We start from the raw sequence: 23,582 nt of genomic DNA on the forward strand, positions 1-23,582 counted from the left end.
TGCAATATACTATTTTCTCACTATATTTGCTCAAGTAGAGAGCTAGAAACACTGTTCCAGTGTTTGAAGTAAGATACTCCTCATCACTTTTGTTCCACTTTTTCAACAGTAACAAAATATCGCAAGGAATAACAATTACATATATACTTTTCACACTTTTTCACTATTTAGTTTTTAAAGCAACACTTTTTTTCACCTTACTTTCACACTGTTTATATATTCTCACACTGTTTAAGCTATAAACACATTTCCAACGTTATTGCCGACATACTTTAGTTAATGTCATTAATAACTTTCAACACTTTCTCACCTACATACTTTCACAACATACTCTCACATTGTTTATTGCACAAACCTCTCACATACTATTCAAGCCATCAAAACAAAATCGTTTCAACTGCTTTCAGCAAACACACACATTTTCTTCAGGAAATGTACCTTTTCTAGTTGTCTTTGAATGAAATAAGGACATTTGTTCATAATTTACATTTAAAATATATAATGTTATACTGTTTTATGTAACCATTTGATTTACGCTGGAAATATGTTGGATGACACAATAGCAATGAGCGCAACTGAGGTGGAGTCCATAACAACATTTTGTTAAATGTCATATTTGTAGATAGAATATTTGAATCTAACCATATAACCTAACCCATATAACCTAACTGTGTGTTGTCATGCATCATGTATTGAAACAGATTAAATACAGAGGTTTAATACAGATTTGCGTTCTGTGTACTTGACTTTAAGAGGGTAGGACTTGGGAGTTGAGCTGCAGGACTTTTGAGTTCAACTGTTGGACTCTAGAATAGACACTAATTAGTCTTCTATAATGAAAAGATAGATCATGTTCATGTGTTGGTTGTTGATTACAAATAAAAATCCAAGCACCTGAAATAACTTTACTTGACTAACAATGACCTAAGAGATGGGGAAGGAGGTTATCACCAGCCTACTGTCTTCCAATTATATCAGGGACATGGTATAATACTAGTTTGTCACCACAAGGGCACAATCAAATAGATCACTGACACCTGCCATCCTTTTCTTCCTGTCTCAGTATGGTAAAAAGAGTAAGAAATGTACTTTTTAATCAACATTTCATTATGGTTTATTATTTTAGAATACATAGTGGATGCTTCATAGACAATAGCCATTTGAAATAATGACATCAATAATATTCTAACTCACAAAACACTGTAAACCAACATAGTAATACTCTTTATATATTGTTAATGATTAACAAGTAATCAATAAAACACAGCTCTCTATACAATACTGACTTGGCCAAATAAGACTGGCACCATCGTCATCATTATGAAGGCTTAATGACAATTTAGCAGAAGCCTCAGACTAGAGCTCTCCACAACATTTCAACCTGCCCACAATATTAAAAAATATTAGAGGCATTCAAGACTATGGAAATACCTTGTACTGTACATCAACTATGGGTTCTGTTTTAAAAAAGGATACCGAAAAAACATACTAAGATGCCCTGCCCACATGGGCGTGGCTTTACGTAGACATTGCGCCAAAAATACATACTATTGCTACTATTTGGGGAGGAATGATATCTTGAAAAGTACATGTTGTACTATATGTTATATAGTACCACTGTTGTACATCTTGATAGCCTGTTAGTGAAGATATTGTTAATGAGTATTTTTCAATAGATTCTAGTTTTATAGTATGAAACCTGCAATACTTGAGTAAAAAGTTGGGAAATTACACAACATGCGGGCACATTAATAACCTTTACATTATTATCCCATTGTCCTTCACAAAATCACATTGGTTAGGGTTAAAACATTTCAGGCAAAGCTGAAAAACTGTTTAGTAAAAACACACTTTTTTAAGGATGGGTAATTATTAGATGTGTACATCCTATTTCTGCACGTAAAGGAATTGATAAGCTTAATTTCAAATACAATTTGCTTTCTATTAATGAAATACCCATGGAGGGAACTGATTAAAAAAATTGGTATTTGAAAAGCTTGAATCACAATAAGAGCAATTGATATTACTATTATGTGCTTTCAAATGGGGTTTCCAAATAAATGGCTAAGACACTATGGATGAACTGCCATGCGAGGAACAAGTATGAGAAGAAAGAAAAGTGTTCCGTGAGAAAATCTGTGTGCTTCATGAACCTCCTTATTGTGCTCTCCCTCCCCAGTTAGGCTGACCATATTTAAGTTGGGTTGGGACAGGGTTGTGTTTAGTTGGCTTCTAGTTGTGTTCTGCCAAAACATCATTGAAGATGTTGAGGAAAAGGTGAACGTGGTACTCCTTAAAGACCAGAGATGGACGGAACCGAATCGAGCAGTCGCCACAACCCCCCAGGAGAACCCCTGTGTCAAAAAGGAGAAACATACATCAGCAAGTCCCTGAATTTGTTTATCTGTGAGAGGAGAGAGAACAACATTACTGCATCCCTTCTATGGTGTACCTCAGGGGTACCTCCTTGGACCAGTTTCTTATTCTCCATCACCCATCATCATCCTCCCTATGGTATTCAATAACCTACTTCTTATGAGGATTCCATGTGGATTTAAACATACTTTTACAGTATACATACAGCTTCTAAATCAAAAACAAATGGTTGATAATGAAGTTTTACCTTTGTCCCTGGCCTTAAGGAGGATACTGTTACGTGTTGCATCATTGCAAATGTCAATGGCACAGAATGTCCCCTGTCCTCGAGCGCGGCTCAACAGGTTAGGGTACTGTGCCTGGGAGGGAAAAGAGAAGGCAGTAGATGCACACAGAGATCCAGAGAGTGTGTGCAGATCCATAACTTGTTTTACAAACTAACCTGTAGTGCATAAAGCCCCTGCAGCAAGGCTTTCCCAGAGCGCGTGACCTCTTCCAGAAGATTCTCTCTACGGATTACATTCAGGACCTCTGCCAGGAACAAGTTCTTAGAGGGGTCTCCCATCCACGTATTAAAGATGCGGTAAGCCTGGGAGAGAACACATGCAAAAACAATGTAAATAAACGTAAACTGCAAATGTTTACTCCTCGACAGGTCTGCAAACGCCTTTGTAAACCAATATTTGTTAAAACGTTTGTTAACCGAGACCGTAGGTCTCAACAGGTTTTAACAAATCGAGGCGACAAAGCGTTTGCTGACCTGTCGAGGAGTAAACATTTGGTTTCTTATATACTACAACAATACGTGGGAAGATCCCAAATCAAACACGTCGAATCTGGAGCAGACGCAATGTTGTCAGAGCAATCAACTGCACTTGCACTGGTGACGTCACTACATCTCCAACGCAACATATCAACAACATCAATTCGTCTTCTGTCTGCTTCAGATACTTCTTTAAAACGGGAAGTGATTGCGGGGCGTTTGCGGACCTGTGCAAAAACCGTATTTAGTTGTTTTAGTTTTTTGGGGGGCATTTTAGGATACTTTGTTGCCGAGCAGATGCAACGTTGTTAAGGTCAATGGCAGTCTCCAAGGCAACTGCTTGTTGCTAGGCCCGTAAAAACGTTTATTTACGTTCTACAGCTATGCACTTGTGCAGAAGATAAGGCATTTACATTTTAAGTCACAGGATGTTGACTGAACCAATTTAATATAAAACAGCAGAGGTTCCATTATCCTAAACGCATTTAAAAAATATACCGTATTTCTTCGAATAAACGCCGCCCTCGAATAAACGCCAAAAATGAACGTTGTGTAATAAACCCCGCCATCGAATAAACGCTGCACCAAAAAAAATCTGAAAACGGTTATTTAATTGGTTAAATTCAACCCCAGTATTTATTACACATGTATATAACTTTCTGTTTGAAAGCTAACGTGTATGAACATTTAGGCATGCTGCTTCAGATTTCACACACCTGTATTCAGGGCTGGACTGGCCATCTGGCATACCGGGCATTTGCCCTGTGGGCCGAATCGCTAATATAATCTATAGGCCTTTTTTTTCAGCCTTTTTTTGGGGGGTCGGGCCGGCCCATAAAGAACTGACAGCGGCCCATTGGTTCATTTTCTTTATTGGCACTGGCCTGACCCAATCAAAGCCTCCCGTAGGCCCTGAGACACGCATACGCTAATGCTGGTTTAACATCGGTAACGTTTAGCATCGCTAAAATGGATAAACGACCACCAAGGCGCAAGGGAGGCGCAGAAAAGTGAAGGGAGAAAAATATAAAAATCTACAGGCGAATGCCACAAAATGTGCAAGAAATTCGAACATGTTTGGGGGGGGGGGGCTTTAGCTGCTTCAACATCAGCATACCTGTAGATGAAGGAGGGAGGTATCTGGCTCAGAGAGGAAGAGACATACTGACAGGGTCAGGGAAGAAGCCGAGGAGGAGGAGAGTGACCATGACAGGGCCATGGGAGCGAGTGAGGAAAAGATGGAAGAAAAAGTAGTTGACGACGTGATAAGGAGTAGGAAAATTAACAGGGACTCTAAGGAAGGGAGGGAGGCTGTGGGTGTGTTATGTGCGCCTTGCGTCGTAACTTCAAAATCCAATAACATGAATAATACTGAATGAAGTAGCCAACTGAAGGGGAAGATTATGGGCATACCACGCTCACACAACTGATTTGTTATAGGCTAGTAGTAACACAAAATAAATGATCTATCTAGCTAAATTGGAGGACAGTATTATTAGGTTACCCTATTAAAACCACTGCAGCCACCAAGCAGAGGTAAAATGGTATCACAAGGTATCTATATGGTAATAATACAGTGTTGTTCAGAGGGCCATGCAGCTTTCCACTGTTACTTGCACTTGAGTATGGACATTGTGTACTATATGGCCTCCAAATCGTCAATAAAAAGTGAGTGAGTACACGGCTTCTCTTGTATTGATGCTCTTTTCCAGGTCATATACTACTCTCAGCTTTATTGTAGCTTTTGGGAAGGGTTGTGGTTATTGTATTTAGCAGACACTTTTGTCCAAAGCGACAAAATATGAATCTTACGATAGTTAAAATGAACAGTAAACAGTTTTTAAAAGTTGCTAAGCCAATATTAAGCAAAATAGTAATAATAACAATAAAGGCAATACAATATCGAATATCAATAATAATAAAAAATACCGTAAAATACCATAAATATACATTTACATTTTACATTTAGTCATTTAGCAGACGCTCTTATCCAGAGCGACTTACAGTAAGTACAGGGACATTCTCCCCGAGGCAAGTAGGGTGAAGTGCCTTGCCCAAGGACACAACGTCAATGGGCACAGCCGGGAATCGAACTGGCAACCTTCAGATTACTAGCCCGCTTCCCTAACCGCTCAGCCACCTGACTCCCCTGATATACAAATCATAACTCTAAGAATTAATTAATTATTTAAGTGTAAGATCAACAAATAAGTCTTGAGACCCCTCTTAAAGGATCCAAAACTATCACATGAACGCAAGAGGACTGTCTGCAGGGAATGTGTCTGACCAATCACGGTGGGTGTGGGCCGCCTGGGTCAAAAATGCCAGGGCCGATTTTTTGTCCCAGTCCAGCCCTGCCTGTATTTGAGACAGTTGTACTACCAACGCACACCTAATTGATAGCCAATGAGAAAGGGAGTTGCTGCACTCATAGACAAACAAAGAATAGTCAAGGAGGTCAGCGGTAGTAAATGAAACCTGCGTTTTTAGCAGCATGATTCATTTGTCACAATGCCAGCAACAAAGTTGTCTATGGCTGCACTGCAGCTACAATTCACGAGATCACCCTTACTAATTAAACGCCGCCCTCGAATAAACGCCGCCCTCGAATAAACGCTGCACCAAAAATGAACGTTATTTAATAAACGCTGCAGCGTTTATTTGAAGAAATATGGTAATGTAAGAATGCATGTTGTCTTTTGTAGGCTAAACCGTTGTAACTTTGTGTAGTCTATTAGTCTACACAGAAACAGTTGTAGCTAATAAACTTCTAACTACACCTACTGAAATAAACCATCCACTTTAAGTAATGTATTTTTCTTAGTTAGCTAGCATTTCATCAGTAAAATAGTTTAGGATTATTTGTATCGCACTGACATAATATTGTTCCTGTGCCTGTTTTCGGCTGGCTATATCCATATCTTTTAGGCTTGCGAGAGCTAGCTTAGTGCAACTCAGTCAACTCAACATGGCAGTGTTGAAAGCGAAGCGAGCAAAATTGGCAGCAAATTATTTTAAAAAAATGTCTAAATGCTTATCCACACAACAAAAATGTCAACACTGCACTCCATTGGATTATAAAAAGAACACCTACAAAATATGCACAGTGCCCGGTTCTTGAGAAGGTATTCCGAAACTAAACCCATTCTAATATGTTCATGCACAGATACACAGAGATTCCTGTCAATATCAGGGAGATATATTGCATATATGATTTTGCATTATATATGCTGCTCTTAAATTTATAACGAAGAAAATCCACCCTGAAAAGTAATACAAAAATACTGTACTCCATGTGCTACTACAATTTGTTTTTATCATAAATGCCACCTACGTCACTACCAAATAGAACGCCACCATATTCACGACCGATATCGCCCAGTATGGCCGCAAACCACTTCCCATTTGAATGAGAGAGACAGAGATATCTGGAGAAAATTACAATTTTAGGCTCTGATCCTTATTTGTTTCCCCCAGTTTTCTTTTGTCCCTTATTATCTGCCCCAGGCTTGCTCCAATTGGCTTTCCATGATATATACTAGAGCCCGACCGATAAAGGATTTTTAAGGCCGATACCGATACAAATATTTGGTGATTTAAAAATCCGATATTCCGCTATAAAATAATAGTTAAAAAATACAGAAATGCGTAACAAAACAAACTATTTTCCCTAACATTAGTTATTTGTAGTTTACATGTAGTTATTTTTTGCAGACGTTCTTATCGAGAGCGACTTACAGGGACATTCCCAGAGGCAAGTAGGGTGAAGTGCGGGTTTAGTGAAAACTTTGTGATAACGGGATTCAATGTGCTTTAATTCTCTGATGAATACCTAGGTTAACGTTACCGTTTCCCGTCACAATCTGTAATTTATTTTAGCAACATTCTCAGCCCTTAGGCCTACATCGCTAATGTTACTCGTCGTGGACGTGTACTCAGAACTGACCAAATGCTTTTTGACACTGAAATAAAGACAAATAATTGAAATTGTATTTGGTCTTCTTCATTACCTACAAATAGAACTCTAACAATGAGTATGTTTATCGGCTATTGTTCCTACAATTTACATGATTAACCTGTGACCATGTACCGTCCTGTAACTGGTGTTTCAGCAAATACATTTCAAGATTGTAGGGGGTCAATGGGCGTCACTATCTGCACGTTTCAACAGAAGAACCAAAAACGCAATTCCAAATGCGACTTCACTGAGATCCCGCAGAATCAGTCACATGACCCAGCGCAGCCGCGCTGTGACTTCAGATTCTTCAAATGGACCTTTGGCGCAAACCGCCCTCAACATCATTGATCAACCCCTGATCAAACGTAACTATGGCTAACGCTCTTTCCTCCTCGACATGGCATTGGCGTGAGCTCTGTTTATGATTTGTAAGGATGTAATCATTGACTGTACAATTTCTGTCTTTCTATAAGTTAGACCATTTCATTCTGTTCATTGAAACCAATCTCTCATATCAAACCCATAATCCAACTTGTTCATAAGATCTGTTTACCTTACTTGAATAAATTCATTGTAAAGATATTTTGACGTGCGTGTTCACTGATGTTACGATTGGCTCTACACTTAGAACGAATTCATTCCTAAAGATGAGACTGATTATTACATATTAAACATAGGATTCCCTAATGTCCTAAACCAATATTAGGGTGGTCCCCCCGAGACTTTATGATAAATTAAGTATTTCTATCTTTAAACGAGCAAACCCCGCTACACTGATCACAAGCGTATAGCCTAAGCAAAATATGTCTTACCTGTTCGTAGTATGTTTTTATATTTAATATTACATTGAACATGCTATTTTATTAAGTCCACCACTTTTTCTCCTGTAATATTAACGGACAGTGGGGTTAAATGTTTAATGTATGGACTGGCTATTACATTCAAATGTATGCATTGACTTGGCAGTTTGTCTCCCACGCCAATTGTATAACGCTGCTACAGCCGTGTTGCTTTTTTCCGGAATATGTGCTCAGATTGACCATAAACACGAAATAAAACATATCTGAAGTGTGGTGGGACAACGCTTTTTGTTCCCGGGTGCCATGGTGGATCCTAGTATCGGTGCTCCATTGATGTTGGCTTTTAATAGTTCTCATGCCCGCACTTAACTCAGAGTGGACGTACTCTGAGTTGAGTTAACAAATTCAAATACGCTTTTCTGGAACCAAGTTTTCGGAATTTCCCAATTTAGAGTAACTCAACTCAGAGTTCAGGGTTAGGCTCAGAGTTTGTTAAACCCGCTACCTGGAACACCCCCCTGGGCTGACCACTATCTTACTGGAGGCTGTGGTCCATCAGGACCAATACCACACGCCACAAAAACAGTTTCTTCCCTTCCGCTGTTGGCCTCTTCAACTAGGCCAAGGGTTCACACTGACTTCATGACTCAATGTCCTTAAAACACACTGCTTTTTGCGCTGCACTACACAATCTTGTACCATTTGTATTTTTTGTAATATTTGTATTTTGTGTATTTTTATATTGTAAATTACTGCAACTTATATTTTATTTTATTGTATAGTTTATTTTAAATTCTAATTTCACTTAGTACTGCTAGTTATGTACCCTTAGTATAGTTAGTCCTCATATTAAAATTTTAGATTCTTATATGTTTAATGTTTGGCCCTTCCAGCCAAAGCAAATTCCTTGTCTGTGCAAACTTTCATGGCGAATAAAATCCATTCTGATTCTGAGAGGCCATAAAAGATGTTTAACGTTATCTGTATTAAGTGAATCATATGGTCAAGAGGGGTCAGAGAGCGCACACACGCACTCACAAAAACAAGGTCTATGCAAGGGAGCCAATGAAAGGAGAGCCATGTGACAGTTGCATGCCTGTGTATTAACCAATGACTGTGGATAGCGGTTTCGTTTAAATGGTTAGCTAGCCCAACATGCTAGCAGACAAACTTTGCATCACCATGGCGTGTGGTCTTTTTGTCTCCTTGTGGCCGGCCGCAAGCAATAAAGCTTTCTTAACTTCTTCACCGATTGACTGTGCTATACTTGATAAAGATGAATATGTCTTACAATGGGTTATTCTGATCATTGTTGATGTCAGTGCTGCTAGTGAACACTTCAGCTTTCTGCTAGAGCTTTAGCTGCTCAGTTGTAGTGCTAGATGCTACCTGGATTGTCCTACAGAAGGTATGCATAGTAAGGTGTGAGACGTGGGTGTCCAATGATCTCTTCGAATGACAGCTAACCACTTCTTTCTTATTTCTTTTTCTTTTGGTATAGAATTAAATACCAGTCCAGGGTTCCTCTTTCAGCTGTTGTTGCAGCCACAACATATTGCAGGCATGACTGAGACCGAGTCGGTTGGAAAGATGGCGGCGCAAAGCTATAGTGAGGTCATGTGACCCAAACGAATACAGACCCCTTGAGGATCGTTAAGGGGGGTATGAGTGTGTGTGTTGCACCTTGTCAGCCTGGAGCTCATCTTTATGGTAGTAGCCACCAGTGAGTAACTTCTTGCTGAAGGAGACAATGTCTGCTGGGTCTTCCAAGCCCCAGTGTTCGTGGGCCCAAAACTTTCCTGTTCCTCCTCCCCCTGTCTGCACCTCGTCCACGTGGAAGGCACAGCCTTGCTGGGATGACAGGAGAAGGTGGGGGAGGTAAATGGAAGAGGATATAAAAATGCAAACCAAGTTTGCAAGTTATTTTTTAATCCTTTACTACAAATCTAGTAGCCCCCATGGCTCATGAAACAATACCTACCTTCCGTGTGATGTTCCGTAGCTTTTTGAAGAAGTCTGGGGAGGCGTGGTTATCCCCTCCCTCCGCTTGTATTGGCTCTATCACAATACCGGCAACAGGCTTTCCCTTTTGTCTCCATTTGACAATCAGGTCCTCAACCTGAGAGACACAAACTTCAATACAAAGTTTTAGGCACACTCACACACATCAATGCAAACAAACACACCTCCTCCAGGCATCGGGCTTCCTCTTGGGCATTATCCTTGACAAAGTCCTCCAGGGGGTACTTGAGTTTAGGGAAGGGAGCGATGGGCCAATCAAACGAGGGAATGTCCAGCTTGTGAATGGCTTTGGAGTGTGTTGTTGCCAGGCAACCTAAAAATTCAACATATCATATTCCGTAGGTCAATGTTCAAAAGCCTGTAGAACAGAGTTCAAATTGAGGGAGAGGTGGGCAGGGCATCCAGTGTCATGCCAATATATTTCCAAGCAAATAACTATAGTGCTGTCACAAGATATTATATTGTTATTATTCCATATATCATTTACATTTAGTCATTTAGCAGACGCTCTTATCCAGAGCAACTTACAGTAAGTAAAGGGACATTCCCCTGAGGCAAGTAGGGTGAAGTGCCTTGCCCAAGGACACAACGTCATTTTTCACGGCCAGGAATCGAACTGGCAACCTTCAGATTACTAGCTCGATTCCCTAACCGCTCAGCCACCTGACTCCCAATTAGCAATCTAGCTACCAACAGTATATATTCTTATTTCCTATCTTGTAATCCTAGCAACAATAGTAAGTCACAGACAACTGCTACACTTCTAGTTACAGTGTTCTATCCACCCCAAAAATACATAACTTATTATAAATTCAATTCTCCAGCATATTATGTCCTGGAATCTTAATGCAGAACAACAAGGCTACTGGCAATTCTGACATCGAGAAAACAAGAAAAACTTGAACTGGGTAAAAACATAACCCATGCCAGGGTGAACATATACCATGTCCAGCAGAGCATCAATATAAGAGTGCCAGACATATGCAATATTCAGAAATTAAGTTGCATGGAAATGTAAAGCTCAAAGCTGCTTCTTTTTTTCCCCCAAGTGTAACATTTCTTACCCATGGTCCTCCCATGAAATCCACCCATGAAGGACAAGATGCTGAGGTCTGGACAGCCAGGGGACTAAGAAAAACAGAAAGAAAGTCAGAGCAGAGCAGAACAATCAGACATCAAAATCTCTTGAATAAAATCTCTCTAACTGGCTAATATACATCTCTCTATTAATGCCAGGAATCTGTGTGTGTTTATATAATGGGATTTTAGGGTAGCAAGTTTCCCACGATTATCTCAAGAAAGTGTACAAAGTGTCACTACAAAGTTCTAATTTAACAGGTGTCGTTTTCAGAACCGAAGGGAGTGCAGTGCCACGTTTGATGTTTGGATGAGTGCTTCGAGATCCCTAAAAATAATTTGCCACCAGTTTTGCAATGGATCCCTTTCAGCCATTTTGAGCTGGCACTATCAATTGTGTTGAGCTGCACTATAGGCTACACAGTCAGAGCCGATGCTGACCTCCATGTGGCCCTACGCAAAATTCTGCTAAAGAGCCCTCCTACAATGTAAACTATTTGCCATTGCTAGTCACACCTGACACCCCAGTGCCCCTACTACAATTATCCCTCCTTTAAACCAAACAGTTCACAAATCACTCATATGATGCATTTACATTTAGTCATTTAGCATTCGCTCTTATCCAGAGCGACTTACAGTACAGTAAGTACAGGGACATTCCCCCGAAGCAAGTAGGGTGAAGTGCCTTGCCCAAGGACACAACGTCATTTGGTTTGCACAGCCGGGAATCGAACCAGCAACCTTCTGATTACAAGCCCGATTCCCTAACCGCTCAGCCATCTGACTCCCGATGCCCCTTATCCCCTTGGGCAGTCAAACCTCTGTTAAATCAGAGGACCCCAGAGGACAACGGAATTGACAAAACCTGACTTACGGACGTACAAAAACATTTTTCTCAAGGACTACACTGTTCGTGGACACTACAAGATACAAGGGGGGGGGAGGCAGAGGGGGGCAGAGGGGTAGAGACAAACCTTGCCTAGGGCGCCAAATGTGCTAGGACCAGCACTGCTTGTGACATTGGCATGCAGTAATTTACATTGTGCATGTTTGATTAGATTACATGTTAAACTGACTATTGTTAGTTTAGCACTAGATTCCAGTTCATTTAGACAAGGCCTGATTATTCTCCCTCTTCCGGCTTTTTCCATCGTGTTCCATTGTTTGTCCCGGTAGTTCAAATTGTTAGCCTATCCAACTCTTACTAAACCAATAACAATATCCAGTACTGTTCATTATATTTCCATTTTATTTCAATAAATCATTGTCTATAATTTTAACTCACGTAATTTGTTCACTCACGTTATCTGATATGCTCTTCTTAAACAAATTCATTCATTCAATTCGACTAGCCTACACCCCGCTACAAAGCCCATTATTGATGGTCCCCTCAGAGGTTTCTGCTGGAAAGTGCAAGCTTCATTTCGTGCACTCGCATACAGTCAGGTCCATAAATATTTGGACATTGACACAATTTTCATCATTTTGGCTCTGTATACCACCACAATGGATTTGAAATGAAACAATCAAGATGTGCTTTAAGTGCAGACTTTCAGCTTTAATTTCAGGGTATTTACATCCAAATCAGGTGAACAGTGTAGGAATTACAACACATTTGATATGTGGCCCCCCCCATTTTAAGGGACCAAAAGTAATTGGACAATTGGCTGCTCAGCTGTTCCATGGCAAGGTGTATGTTATTCCCTCATAAAGGGAGTTCGTTATTTCATTGACAAGGAGCAGATAAAAGGTCTAGAGTTCATTTCAAGTATGGTATTTGTGTTTGGAATCTGTTGCTGTCAACTCTCAATATGAAGTCCAAAGAGCTGTCACCATCAGTGAAGCAAGCCATCGTTAGGCTGAAAAATCAAAACAAACCTATCATAGAGATAGCAAAAACATTAGGTGTGGCCAAATAAACTGTTTGGTACATTCTTAAAAAGAAAGAACGCACTGGTGAGCTCAGCAACACCAAAAGACCCGGAAGACCACGGAAAACAACTGTGGTGGATGACAGAAGAATTCTTTCCCTGGTGAAGAAAAACCCCTTCACAACAGTTGGCCAGATCAAGAACACTCTCCAGGAGGTAGGCGTATCTGTGTCAAAGTCAACAATTAAGAGAAGACTTCACCAGAGTAAATACAGAGGGTTCACCACAAGATGTAAACCATTGGTGAGTCTCAAAAAAAGGAAGACCAGATTAGAGTTTGCCAAAAAACATCTAAAAGAGCCTGTACAGTTCTGGAACAACATCCTATGGACAGATGAGACCAAGATCAACTTGTACCAGAATGATGGGAAGAGAAGAGTATGGAGAAGGGAAGGAACAGCTCATGATCCAAAGCATACCACCTCATCAGTGAAGCATGGTGGAGGTAGTGTTATGGCGTGGGCATGCATGGCTGCCAATGGAACTGGTTCCCTTGTATTTATCGATGATGTGACTGCTGACAAAAGCAGTAGGATGAATTCTGAAGTGTTTCGGGCAATATTATCTGCTCAGATTCAGCCAAATGCTTCAGAACTCATAGGACGGCGCTTCACAGTGCAGATGGACAATGACCCGAAGCATACTGCGAAAGCAACCAAAGGCAAAGAAGTGGAATGTTCTGCAATGGCTAAGTCAATCACCTGACCTAAATCCAATTGAGCATGCATTTCACTTGCTAAAGACAAAACTGAAGGGAAAATGCACCAAGAACAAGCAGGAACTGAAGACAGTTGCAGTAGAGGCCTGGCAGAGCATCACCAGGGACGAAACCCAGCGTCTGGTGATGTCTATGGGTTCCAGACTTCAGGCTGTCATTGACTGCAAAGGATTTGCAACAAGTATTAAAAGTGACAATTAGATTTATGATTATGTTAGTTTGTCCAATTATTTTTGGTCCCTTAAAAGGGGGGGGCCACATATAAAATGTGTTGTAATTCCTACACCGTTCACCTGATTTGGATGTAAATACCCTGAAATTAAAGCTGAAAGTCTGCACTTAAAGCACATCTTGATTGTTTCATTTCAAATCCATTGTGGTGGTATACAGAGCCAAAATGATGAAAATTGTGTCAATGTCCAAATATTTATGGACCTGACTGTATGAACACATGTTCACACAAGACGCAGTTCTACACTCACCGGCCACTTTATTAGGTACACTTCTTAAATTTCTTGTTAACACAAATAGCCAATCACATGGCAGCAACTCAATGCATTTATCTTATGATGGCTACTTCCAGCAGGATAATGCACCATGTCACAAAGCTCAAATCATCTCAAACTTGTTTCTTAAACATGACAATGAGTTCACTGTAATCCAATGTCCTCCACAGTCACCAGGTTTCAATCCAATAGAGCACCTTTGGGATTTGGTGGAACACGGGAGATTCGCATCATGGATGTGCAGCCGACAAATCTGCAGTAATGTCATGTCAATATGATATGTATAAATCTCTGAGGAATATTTCCAACACCTTGTTGAAAGTGTGCAACGAAGAATTAACCCGTTAAGGAGTAGCGTCACAAATATGTGATAGTTCGAATGTGGGTCCCACAGCGTAACATCATAAAAATTTTATTTCGAACATTCTAATTGAATATTTTCAGATAGACAAAAACTATGCAACAAACGCTTTAGTATGGCTTCGAAATGTACTAATGAGAAGGCTAACAGGTAAGACTACCATGGTAGTATGTCGGAAAAATTGAAGATGTAACACTTTTATTCTGTATAAAATGATACTGTGTTTATCTCTGTGTACAAAGAGAGGCCTACCCCGAAATCTGAACTCTGGGTAAACATACAAGACTTTATACTTTATCTTGGGGCTGAGGACTACCGTATTTTACGGAAAATAAGTCACGGCTTGTACTCCGATTTTACAGTTTTCTTGTGCGGCTTATATGTCGAAGCGGCTTATAGTCCAGTTTTAGAACAAAAAAGTGGCTTCTCTCAAGATCTCTACTGACCGTGCAGCTAAATTTATGCTCAACACTTGAACAGGGACTTATTTAGGCTACTGTGTTGTCTCAGTTACACTATCAGGGCTTGGAAATACAGTGACTTGCTAAAGTAGGCAAATGGCTAGTAGAACATATGATTTCATAATAATTTCAGTTAATCAAACCCAGTGAAATGTTATAGGCTAGGCTAGCTAGCAAAATAACGCTAGCATCGCTAACAACATTACTAATTCAACTTTGGTAGTCTAACCGAGCTCTTTGTAAGTTCGTTTTAGATATAATTGTATATGATAGTGTGGACAATAAGACACGGACGCGGTCTCTTTTCATAACTTGTATTTTACCACTGCTCTTCCTGACATCGCCATTCGAAAAGCCCTCACTGATTTCACGTAATGCTTTCAGCATCAAGCCTACGGCAACTCCCGAGGGACAAAACACCCTTGTCCGTTGTCACATAGAAAGGTCTGCTACAGTAGGCTATCCTCAGGATTTGCAAGCTAGCTAAACTTATAATGTATCTAAATAATTTTGTAGACATAACAATGGATTCTGCCACTAAATGAGTGACTTGGATTTATTTCTGGACATACTATCCATAATCGAAGTGTGTTACACAATGCTGTAAGATCGCCTATACTCGTGCATTGCTCTTGGTACCCAGAATGCCCTGCGGCAAGCTGAAAAGCTACTAAGTTAAGGGCATTAGCTTAGTTAAATAAGCATTGTTTGGAATTCTATTGTTGTGTTCGTTCTGTTTTGATATGTGTAATGCTATGGTCTACGGTTAAATATTAGTTAGATAATTTGAGTGTTCACCCTGATTGGGAATGTAGTCTAGTTAGATCGCTATCCAAGCTGTCCGCAGCCATAGCATCAACGTGCAAGTGACCATTTGTTATCATTGGGCCACGCAACATTGTTTGCTTATAAAGTGCGGCTTGTACTCCAGTGCGGCTTATAGAGGGTTATCCCCGACGTCACGTTCTTAGCGGTAACCCTGATGTGTGGCCATTGTGGAGGCACTCAGTGTAAAAAACTGACAGAGTACAATGGAGTATTGTGCGCTTTGGATACTTTAAGTGACTGTAGCCATGTCTAAACAACCTAAAAGCTCATCAAAACGCGTCCAAGATGCAAAGGCATATAGGGAAGGACTTGGACCAAAAGAAAAGGCGAGATATTTCGAGAAATCACGATTTATTGGCAGTGCAGATCCCTAAGAGTTAGCTCCCTCTTCTTGGATCCGTGACGACCCGGTGATTCTTCCTTCAGTTGCATATCCCGATATAGTCAACTACCTGGTTTTCTCGCCGAGCCCATACACAGCGGAAGACCTTAAATCCTATAAAGGTTTGGAGGCCTATAACCAGATGGTGTGTGGATGGGTGAGGGAGACGCAGTACCAAGTTATTAACGACCGTTGTGTTGTGAAGGCCAAAGTAAGTAATGCAATAACGTAACCAAGGTTAGGTTGATTAAAGAGGTCGAAAACCCTCTATACTCTGATATACAAACACAAAGTGCTCATTCTGGGGGGGTGCAGCTTGTACACGATGCGGCTTATTTACCGTAAAATACGGTAAGAAGAGGGGGGTTTGTTTGTTTAAAGGAGATACTGTTTGACAGAGCTAGAAGGAAGACTGAGGTCTGGTGACCATTTGCTTGACACCTATGTGAAGGAGCTTTTACGACATCAGGACCGGAGATTCTGCTGTTGTGTTTTAATCAGGGTTGATGTCATAAACACGCACACACGTAAACACGCACGCACGCCAGGTCTATGCAAGGGAGCCAATGAAGGAAGAGCCATGGGACATTTGCATGCCTTTGTTTTAGCCAATGACTGTAAAGAGCGGGTTTGTTTAAATAGGTTGCTAGCGGACAAACTTTGTAGCACAATGGCGTGTGATGTTTTGTCTCCTTGCGTCCGGCCGCACGCAATAAAGCTTTCTTAACTTGCTCACCGACTCACTGTGCAATGCTTGATAGATTAATATTTCTGACATAGTAGTATTGATATGAGTATTATGCTCTGTATCTTAGCCCGGAAGCTAACTAAAGTTAGCTAGCTACCGTTTCGGAAAAATAACTTGCACTGTGGGGACCGTCGGAAATATTTTGAACTCATGCATCTAATGGTTAAGGCAGCTCATTCTCTCAATCTTCAGCACGGGTTGTCATCCTGAAGCTTCGAAGTCGGCTATCAAGAAGATTTTTAACGTCCAAGAGCAATCTGCTTGGCACTTCGGTTCGATGTCGGCTCATCCACGGCCACTTAAAGCCCTTCTCAGGGCTCACTGTTAGTGCTGTCATCATGATGGCGGTCGGGACAAACACGATCTCTGCTTTGTGTTTTTACACAATAATATGTGCAACAAAGATCCTAGGAAAGGCTCTGCCCTCCATGCTACTCTTTCCTCGAAAGACAAAGCATGGTCTTATGCACGGTGCTTCTCCCGATTTAGCCGCATCCATTTCTAAGAAGCTCTCTCTCAATGTCAGGAAGACTAAGGAGATGATTGTGGACTATAGGAGGCGGCAGGAGGAGGAGCATGCACCCCCCTACACATCAACGGATCCGAAGTGGAAAAGGTCAGCTGCTTCAGGCTCCTCGGGGGGAAACATCAGCAATTATGTCACATGGTCTGCTAACACGGACACGGTGGTAAAAGCGGCCTGGAAACTCCTCCTCTTCCTGAGGACACTGAAGAAGTTTGGCATGGACTAAGTCATCCTAACTCATTTCTACAGATGCACAAAAGAAAGAATAATGACTGATTGCATCACAGTGTGGTATGGGAGCTGCACAGACAGGGACCGCAAGGTCCTACGCAGTGTGGTCAGGTCTGCCGAGTTCATCATCGGCAGGAAGCTCCCAGCCCTACAGGACACCTACCACCACCAGCATAATTGCTCCCCACTTTAGGTTAGTATAGGTCTAAGGTTAGTATAGGTTATTATGTGTATTAGAGGTTTAGTATACTGTATTGTATATTATTTTGTATATTTAGGAGGTTTATTATATTTTTGCTTATCATAGGTGTAATTTATGTTCTGTAATTTATGTTCTGAGTACTTATATGTTATGTTATGCCAGGTTGCTTTGCGTTGTCTTGTCTTAAGAAATTCAGTGCCCAGTCTGACTGTGTTGTTTTACGCATCTGACAATAAAAGACTTGAACTTCAGCTAGCAAGACTGATCCTAGACAACTCCAATGTGTTTTCAAATTGCTGTTTGACAAGGGACTGGGCTCAGGTACTTTTAAAGTATGCACAATGTCTGTCTGAGATTGTCATGAAGGTTTGCCAGATTGACTCTATTCAACGTTTCCTGGCTGGTGCGTGCAAGCTCAGACCTCCTAAGAGAGTGTCTGTGCCTTTGTAGGACCCGTCCTTGGTTTTGGAGGCTCTGTGTAAACCTCCGTTTGAACCGATCAATAGCGCATCCCAGCACTTGGTTTCGCTCAAAATAGTTTACTCCTCACTGACTATGGTTAAGCGAGTGACTGACTTGTGCGCCTTTTCCACACATGCAGACTGTATGATAATCACGGGTGACCAGACAAAAGCAGTGTTGCGCCCTAATCTAGTGTTTGTGCCCAAAGTCATCAGTTGTATGTTCAGGGCACAGAGCTGTGAGCGTTATTTTCCCCCTCTCGCGCTACTTGGACTGCACCTACCAAGTCTTCCCTCTAGTTACTGATCTGCTATGGTGAATCGAAGGCTGAGAAACCTCTGTCTACACAGAGGCTCTCCCACTGGCTCCTCGACCCCATTTGCTACGGAGTATGAGGTAATGGACTGTCCCGCATCACTTGGCTTCTCACCCTATCTCTAAGGGAGAGCCCGGACACCCTGCGGAGAAAACTCATTTCGGCCGCTTGTATTCGTGATCTCGTTCTTTCGGTCACTACCCACAGTTCGTGACCATAGGTGAGGGTAGGAGATCGACTGGTAAATAGAGAGCTTCGCCTTTTGACTCAGCTCCTTCTTCACCACGACGGACCGATGCAGAGCCCGCATGCAGGCGCACCGATCCGCCTGTTGATCTCGCGCTCCATTCTTCCCTCACTCGTGAACAAGACCGCGAGATACTTGAACTCCTCCCCTTGGGTCAAGATCTCCTCCCCGACCCGGAGATTGCACTCCACCCTTTTCCGGTCGATAACCATGGCCTGATTTGGAGGTGCTGATTCCCATCCCAGCCGCTTCGCATTCGGTTGCAAACCGCTCCAGTGAGAGCTGAAGGTCACAGCCGGATGAAGCCATCAGGACCACATCATCCGCAAAAAGCAGCGACCCGATCCTGAGGTCACCAAACCGGACCCCCTCAACGCCCTAGCTGCGCCTAGAAATTCTGTCCATATAAGTTATGAACAGAATCGGTGACAAAGGGCAGCCCTGGCGGAGTCCAACCCTCACCGGGAACAAGTTCGACTTACTGCCGGCAATGCGGACCAAACTCTGGCACCGGTCGTACAGGGACCGGACAGCCCCGATCAGGGAATCCGGTACCCCGTACTCCCGGAGCACCCCCCACATGAGCCCCCGAGGGACACGGTCGAACCCCTTTTCCAAATCCACAAAACATCCACCGGTTGGGCAAACTCCCATGCACCCTCCGGGACCTGCCGAGGGTGTATAGCTGGTCCACAGTTCCACGGCCAGGATGGTTAATCCGAGGTTAGACAATCCGACGGAGCCTCCTCTCCAGAACCCCTGAATAGACTTTCCCAGGGTTATTTGCTGACATCAAACTTGGGGAGGAGAGAACACAAGTTTACCTGATTGCTGTTCCCGCAAAGTTTTTATTTGTATTTTTTTTCCTCTTTTCGTGACCATAGTTCTGCTTCTTACTCTCATCGAAGTTGTACTCATTGACACCCCCAAAGAAACGGAAAGTTGCTACATAATATTTTTTTGTCTCAAGGGAAGGTGAAATGTTGCTAAATTGGCAACGCTGCACCCGCTTTGACACGAGGGGGAGGCAGGACCCTTGCATGATTTGCCAGGCCCTACACAGGGTTTAGCTTAGCTCCACTAAGCTCTTGAACAACTGGGTTGTCTTTGTAGTTGAAATTCTGGCTAGCTAAGAAAGATATTATTGGAAGTGGATACTTTTTTTCCAGTATAGCTGGAAGGTTAGCTACAATGCAATCAAACCACTTATCTCACGCAACACTATGTGGAGTTGAAATTCTGTGTATTGCTCTGATGAGTGGTTCGTGAAAATTAAATAGTCCTACAAAGTACATCGCTTTCTATGACCAACTCATTAAAGACAAACGGACTCCGCAAAAGATTGGGAACACCAATAATACGGCCAGGTGAGCAAGTATTTCTGTTTGGATTAAATGCTGTCTAAATACCTAAGAGAAAGACTACATTTAAAGTGGATACTTTATTCTTGTAGGTACAATTGGAAGGTTATTAGCTACAATTGTTGCTGTGTAGACTAGGCCTACACATGCAACTCACTACGGTTTAGCCTGATTACCATTGCTTTAGGCATCATAAAACGAGGACTTGCTGGACAACCTTTCAATTGGCAATTCACAAATACTGACGTTATGGCCAGGCGAACAGTGCTAACTGCTGGCATAACATTTAATCAGCTTCTTTCAAATTTCAAAAGGTTTTCTTTATGGATGAAATGCTGGTTAGCTAAGAAAAAGACAATAGCCTTTAAGTGGATACTTTTCCGCATAGATCAGTGAATTTTGTTACATGAATTAATGCGTTTAGCCTACTGATGCAAAAACCCTGTAACATTTTAATCACAAGCTGCATTAGGGATATGGGCACTGTTCATGTTGTTTGGTTGTGACTTGTTTAACTACATGCTCTTATGGTTCTTCCCTTTGGCACTTACTTTGGTTGTTCACAATGTGTGCTTCATGTTTGGCTACTCGCGATGTTTTTTTGGCTATCTTGTTGTTATGATCAGTGACCTATGCACTTTGTAAAGCTCTCTCTTGGAAGTCGCTTTGGATAAAAGCGTCTGCTAAATGAATAAATGTAAATGTAAATGTATATTATTCCAGGAATCTGTGTTGTCTGTGTGCAACCAAATCAACTAAACAACATCTTAATCACTGGCTGCATCATGGGCACTGCACGGGGTCTGTAACTTGATGATTCGGGCCTGCTCCTCGGTTGGTTGTTGGTGTTGAACTGAGCCGCAACAGGTATAGGACAAGACCACTATTCCTACCTCTTCGGTCGGTTTCTTGAGGCATGTATATAGCGAGCCGCAAACATCCCCTTAGGCAGAACTGTATGGTGAATGGTCGCAATTATGACAGCTGGCTCAACCATGTAATGACTTATGTAATGAACTAAATGTCTAGATGTTTGTGGGGGTAAGACAATTTAACAGAGAACCAATATAATACATTCTGATCAACATGACAAATAACTGATAATATAGGAGATAGACAACTGTAGGCTACATAATAACTAGCATGAATGTACCATAGCATTGGCAATTTGGTTAAAATTATGAGATTTTGCTTTTATGATGTTCATAAGTAACTAGATGTGGAGGTTGCCAAATACTTTTGAGAGTTTCAATTGTGATATGAGAAATGTAGGTACTAAAGCCACTGAAGAACTGGCATCACCAGCTGCATCAAGGGGACTGCACAATCTATCTATTATTCCAGAAATGTGTGTGTCAACGACATCTTACTCACTGACTGCATCACTGGCACAGTTCTATAATTCCAGGAATGTGTCTGTCACCTACTTCATCACAGGCACTGTGATGATTGGCAGTCTATTAATATGTGGGGAGAGAGGTGAAACCAGACGGATGACACACCTGGTTTATCATGCAGGAACTGACATCATGATCAGATGGAGTGTTGTGTCCCCTCTCCTTGTTCTGGAACCCATGGACACACAGACAAATTCCAAGAGATTAACTTCTTCAGCTTTTTTCACCATTACCATTTAAACCATATGCACAAAATTCACTGGCTGTGGATCACAATTGCAACATCAATAAAAAAAGATTTTACACTCGGACCACCGAAGCGGTCACCTAGACCGTTTTGTGTTTTCAAAAGCAAATGGGTCTGAGGTCTACAAGGTACTAAAATAAAAAAAAATGGCTTGTCAAGTTTTACAGCAAATATGCTATTAGTGATTGATACCATATAAAGTAAATTAACATTTTCTAATATAATTTCATTTTATGTGTATATTTAGCTGAATATGTCAATATTATTTATGTACTGTATTTTGTTTATTCTATAGTTTTAAGCAGGCATATAGTTTCATGGTGCATATAATTGGTTAGCAGTTAGCCTCGTCTACCTCTGGCTACGCCACCTGCGCTTTATGGCCCAGTTTTACAGACATGGATTAAGCCAAGTCCTAGATTAAAAACGTTTTCAATGATCTTCATTGAATTTCTCTCAATTTAGGACTAGGCTTAATCCATGTATGGGAAACTGGGCCCATATCCACATGTGTTTCTTCGTCATCATTTATTAACTTGCAAAACTGTTTAATCAAGCACACATCAGAATTTCTGAACACTTTTTTTAGGTATTTAGGTTATTTTTAACGCAAACAGTGCAATTATATTTAGCTGACTGGTAGACCGCTGTGATGCTTGAAGAGGGTAATCGATTCCTGGTGGTCCTCGTGTCAAGCCAAAAAAAAAAGGGTATTGAGTAACAGAAGTGGCCGTGGTCGCGCCCACGTCGGAGGTACACTCAGCCGACGTGCACCCTTAACTGGCATCGAACCCACCACCCCTGACATCCCAAGCGTGACCACTACCAGCTACGCCAACGAAAAGCTAGCAATTTGCTGGTGCAGGTGGCATGTTACTTACCTGAGGAGTGAGTTTAACCGATCAACACCGGCTACAATCACCCCTCTAAACTCACTCGACACACCACAGCTACCCCAGCTGGTCAGCTGCAGCTACCCTTAATGATCCGGGTCACGGCACCAATATAACAAACGTGGCCGTGCACCCATCAGAGGTACACTCGGCCGACGTTTGCCTGTCACCTCTGACATCCCAAGCGCGACCACTACCAGCTACGCCAACAAAAAGCTAACACTTCACTTGTGTGGGTGGCCTATTACATACCTGAGAAGTGAGTTTAACCAACCTACACCAGCTACAATAGCATTTCATTTGTTTTGCAAAGCTGGTTTGAACTAGAACTTACCCTGTACCAGATGAACATGGCTTTGTAAGCGTTCTCATTGGAGCAGGAGCCACAAGCCATAGTCTGTACACGAGTCATACCACTAGGGGAAATCTTAACACACACAGGTCATGTTAGCCTCATTCTTGGACTATGATCTGCTGTAGCTGTTACATAATATATAACTCAACAAGAGTGATATCATAGTGGATCCACGACAGCCCAAGCAAATATTTCTAAACACAAGCTGCTGAAAGTTCTGTCGTTTGTCTTTGTTTCTGAAACTTCACATGCATTTTGTATACATTCATGAGAAGATTCTGAAAGGACTTTCTTTCATAACTGAGCTTTATTACCTATATTTGATTGCAATTAAATGTGTGTGTGTGCGCCTATTAGAGCCCGACCGATTAATCAGCGGGCCGATATTATCGGCCTATATTAGGCATTTTCCAA

The 23,582-nt window shown here is 41.6% G+C and overlaps 1 protein-coding gene across 2 annotated transcripts in view; it reads right to left on the reverse strand.

The window, feature by feature from the left end:
- Positions 1 to 1,098: 1,098 nt before the first annotated feature.
- abat (4-aminobutyrate aminotransferase) overlaps positions 1,099 to 23,582 on the reverse strand; it is an 85,400-nt gene continuing 62,916 nt past the window's right edge. For both annotated transcript variants that reach the window (XM_067232410.1, XM_067232409.1), the window contains 9 exons: positions 23,148 to 23,240; positions 21,779 to 21,841; positions 10,984 to 11,047; positions 10,084 to 10,232; positions 9,879 to 10,016; positions 9,581 to 9,748; positions 2,819 to 2,965; positions 2,624 to 2,735; positions 1,099 to 2,354 (listed from right to left, as the gene is read on the reverse strand). In XM_067232410.1, the coding sequence (XP_067088511.1) occupies positions 2,233 to 2,354; positions 2,624 to 2,735; positions 2,819 to 2,965; positions 9,581 to 9,748; positions 9,879 to 10,016; positions 10,084 to 10,232; positions 10,984 to 11,047; positions 21,779 to 21,841; positions 23,148 to 23,240 (1,056 nt within the window). In that variant the 3' untranslated portion in view covers positions 1,099 to 2,232. The remainder of the gene's footprint in view (positions 2,355 to 2,623; positions 2,736 to 2,818; positions 2,966 to 9,580; positions 9,749 to 9,878; positions 10,017 to 10,083; positions 10,233 to 10,983; positions 11,048 to 21,778; positions 21,842 to 23,147; positions 23,241 to 23,582) is intronic.

Source organism: Osmerus mordax, chromosome 3 (genome assembly GCF_038355195.1).
Source record: "Osmerus mordax isolate fOsmMor3 chromosome 3, fOsmMor3.pri, whole genome shotgun sequence".
NCBI classification, from domain to species: Eukaryota; Metazoa; Chordata; class Actinopteri; order Osmeriformes; family Osmeridae; genus Osmerus; species Osmerus mordax.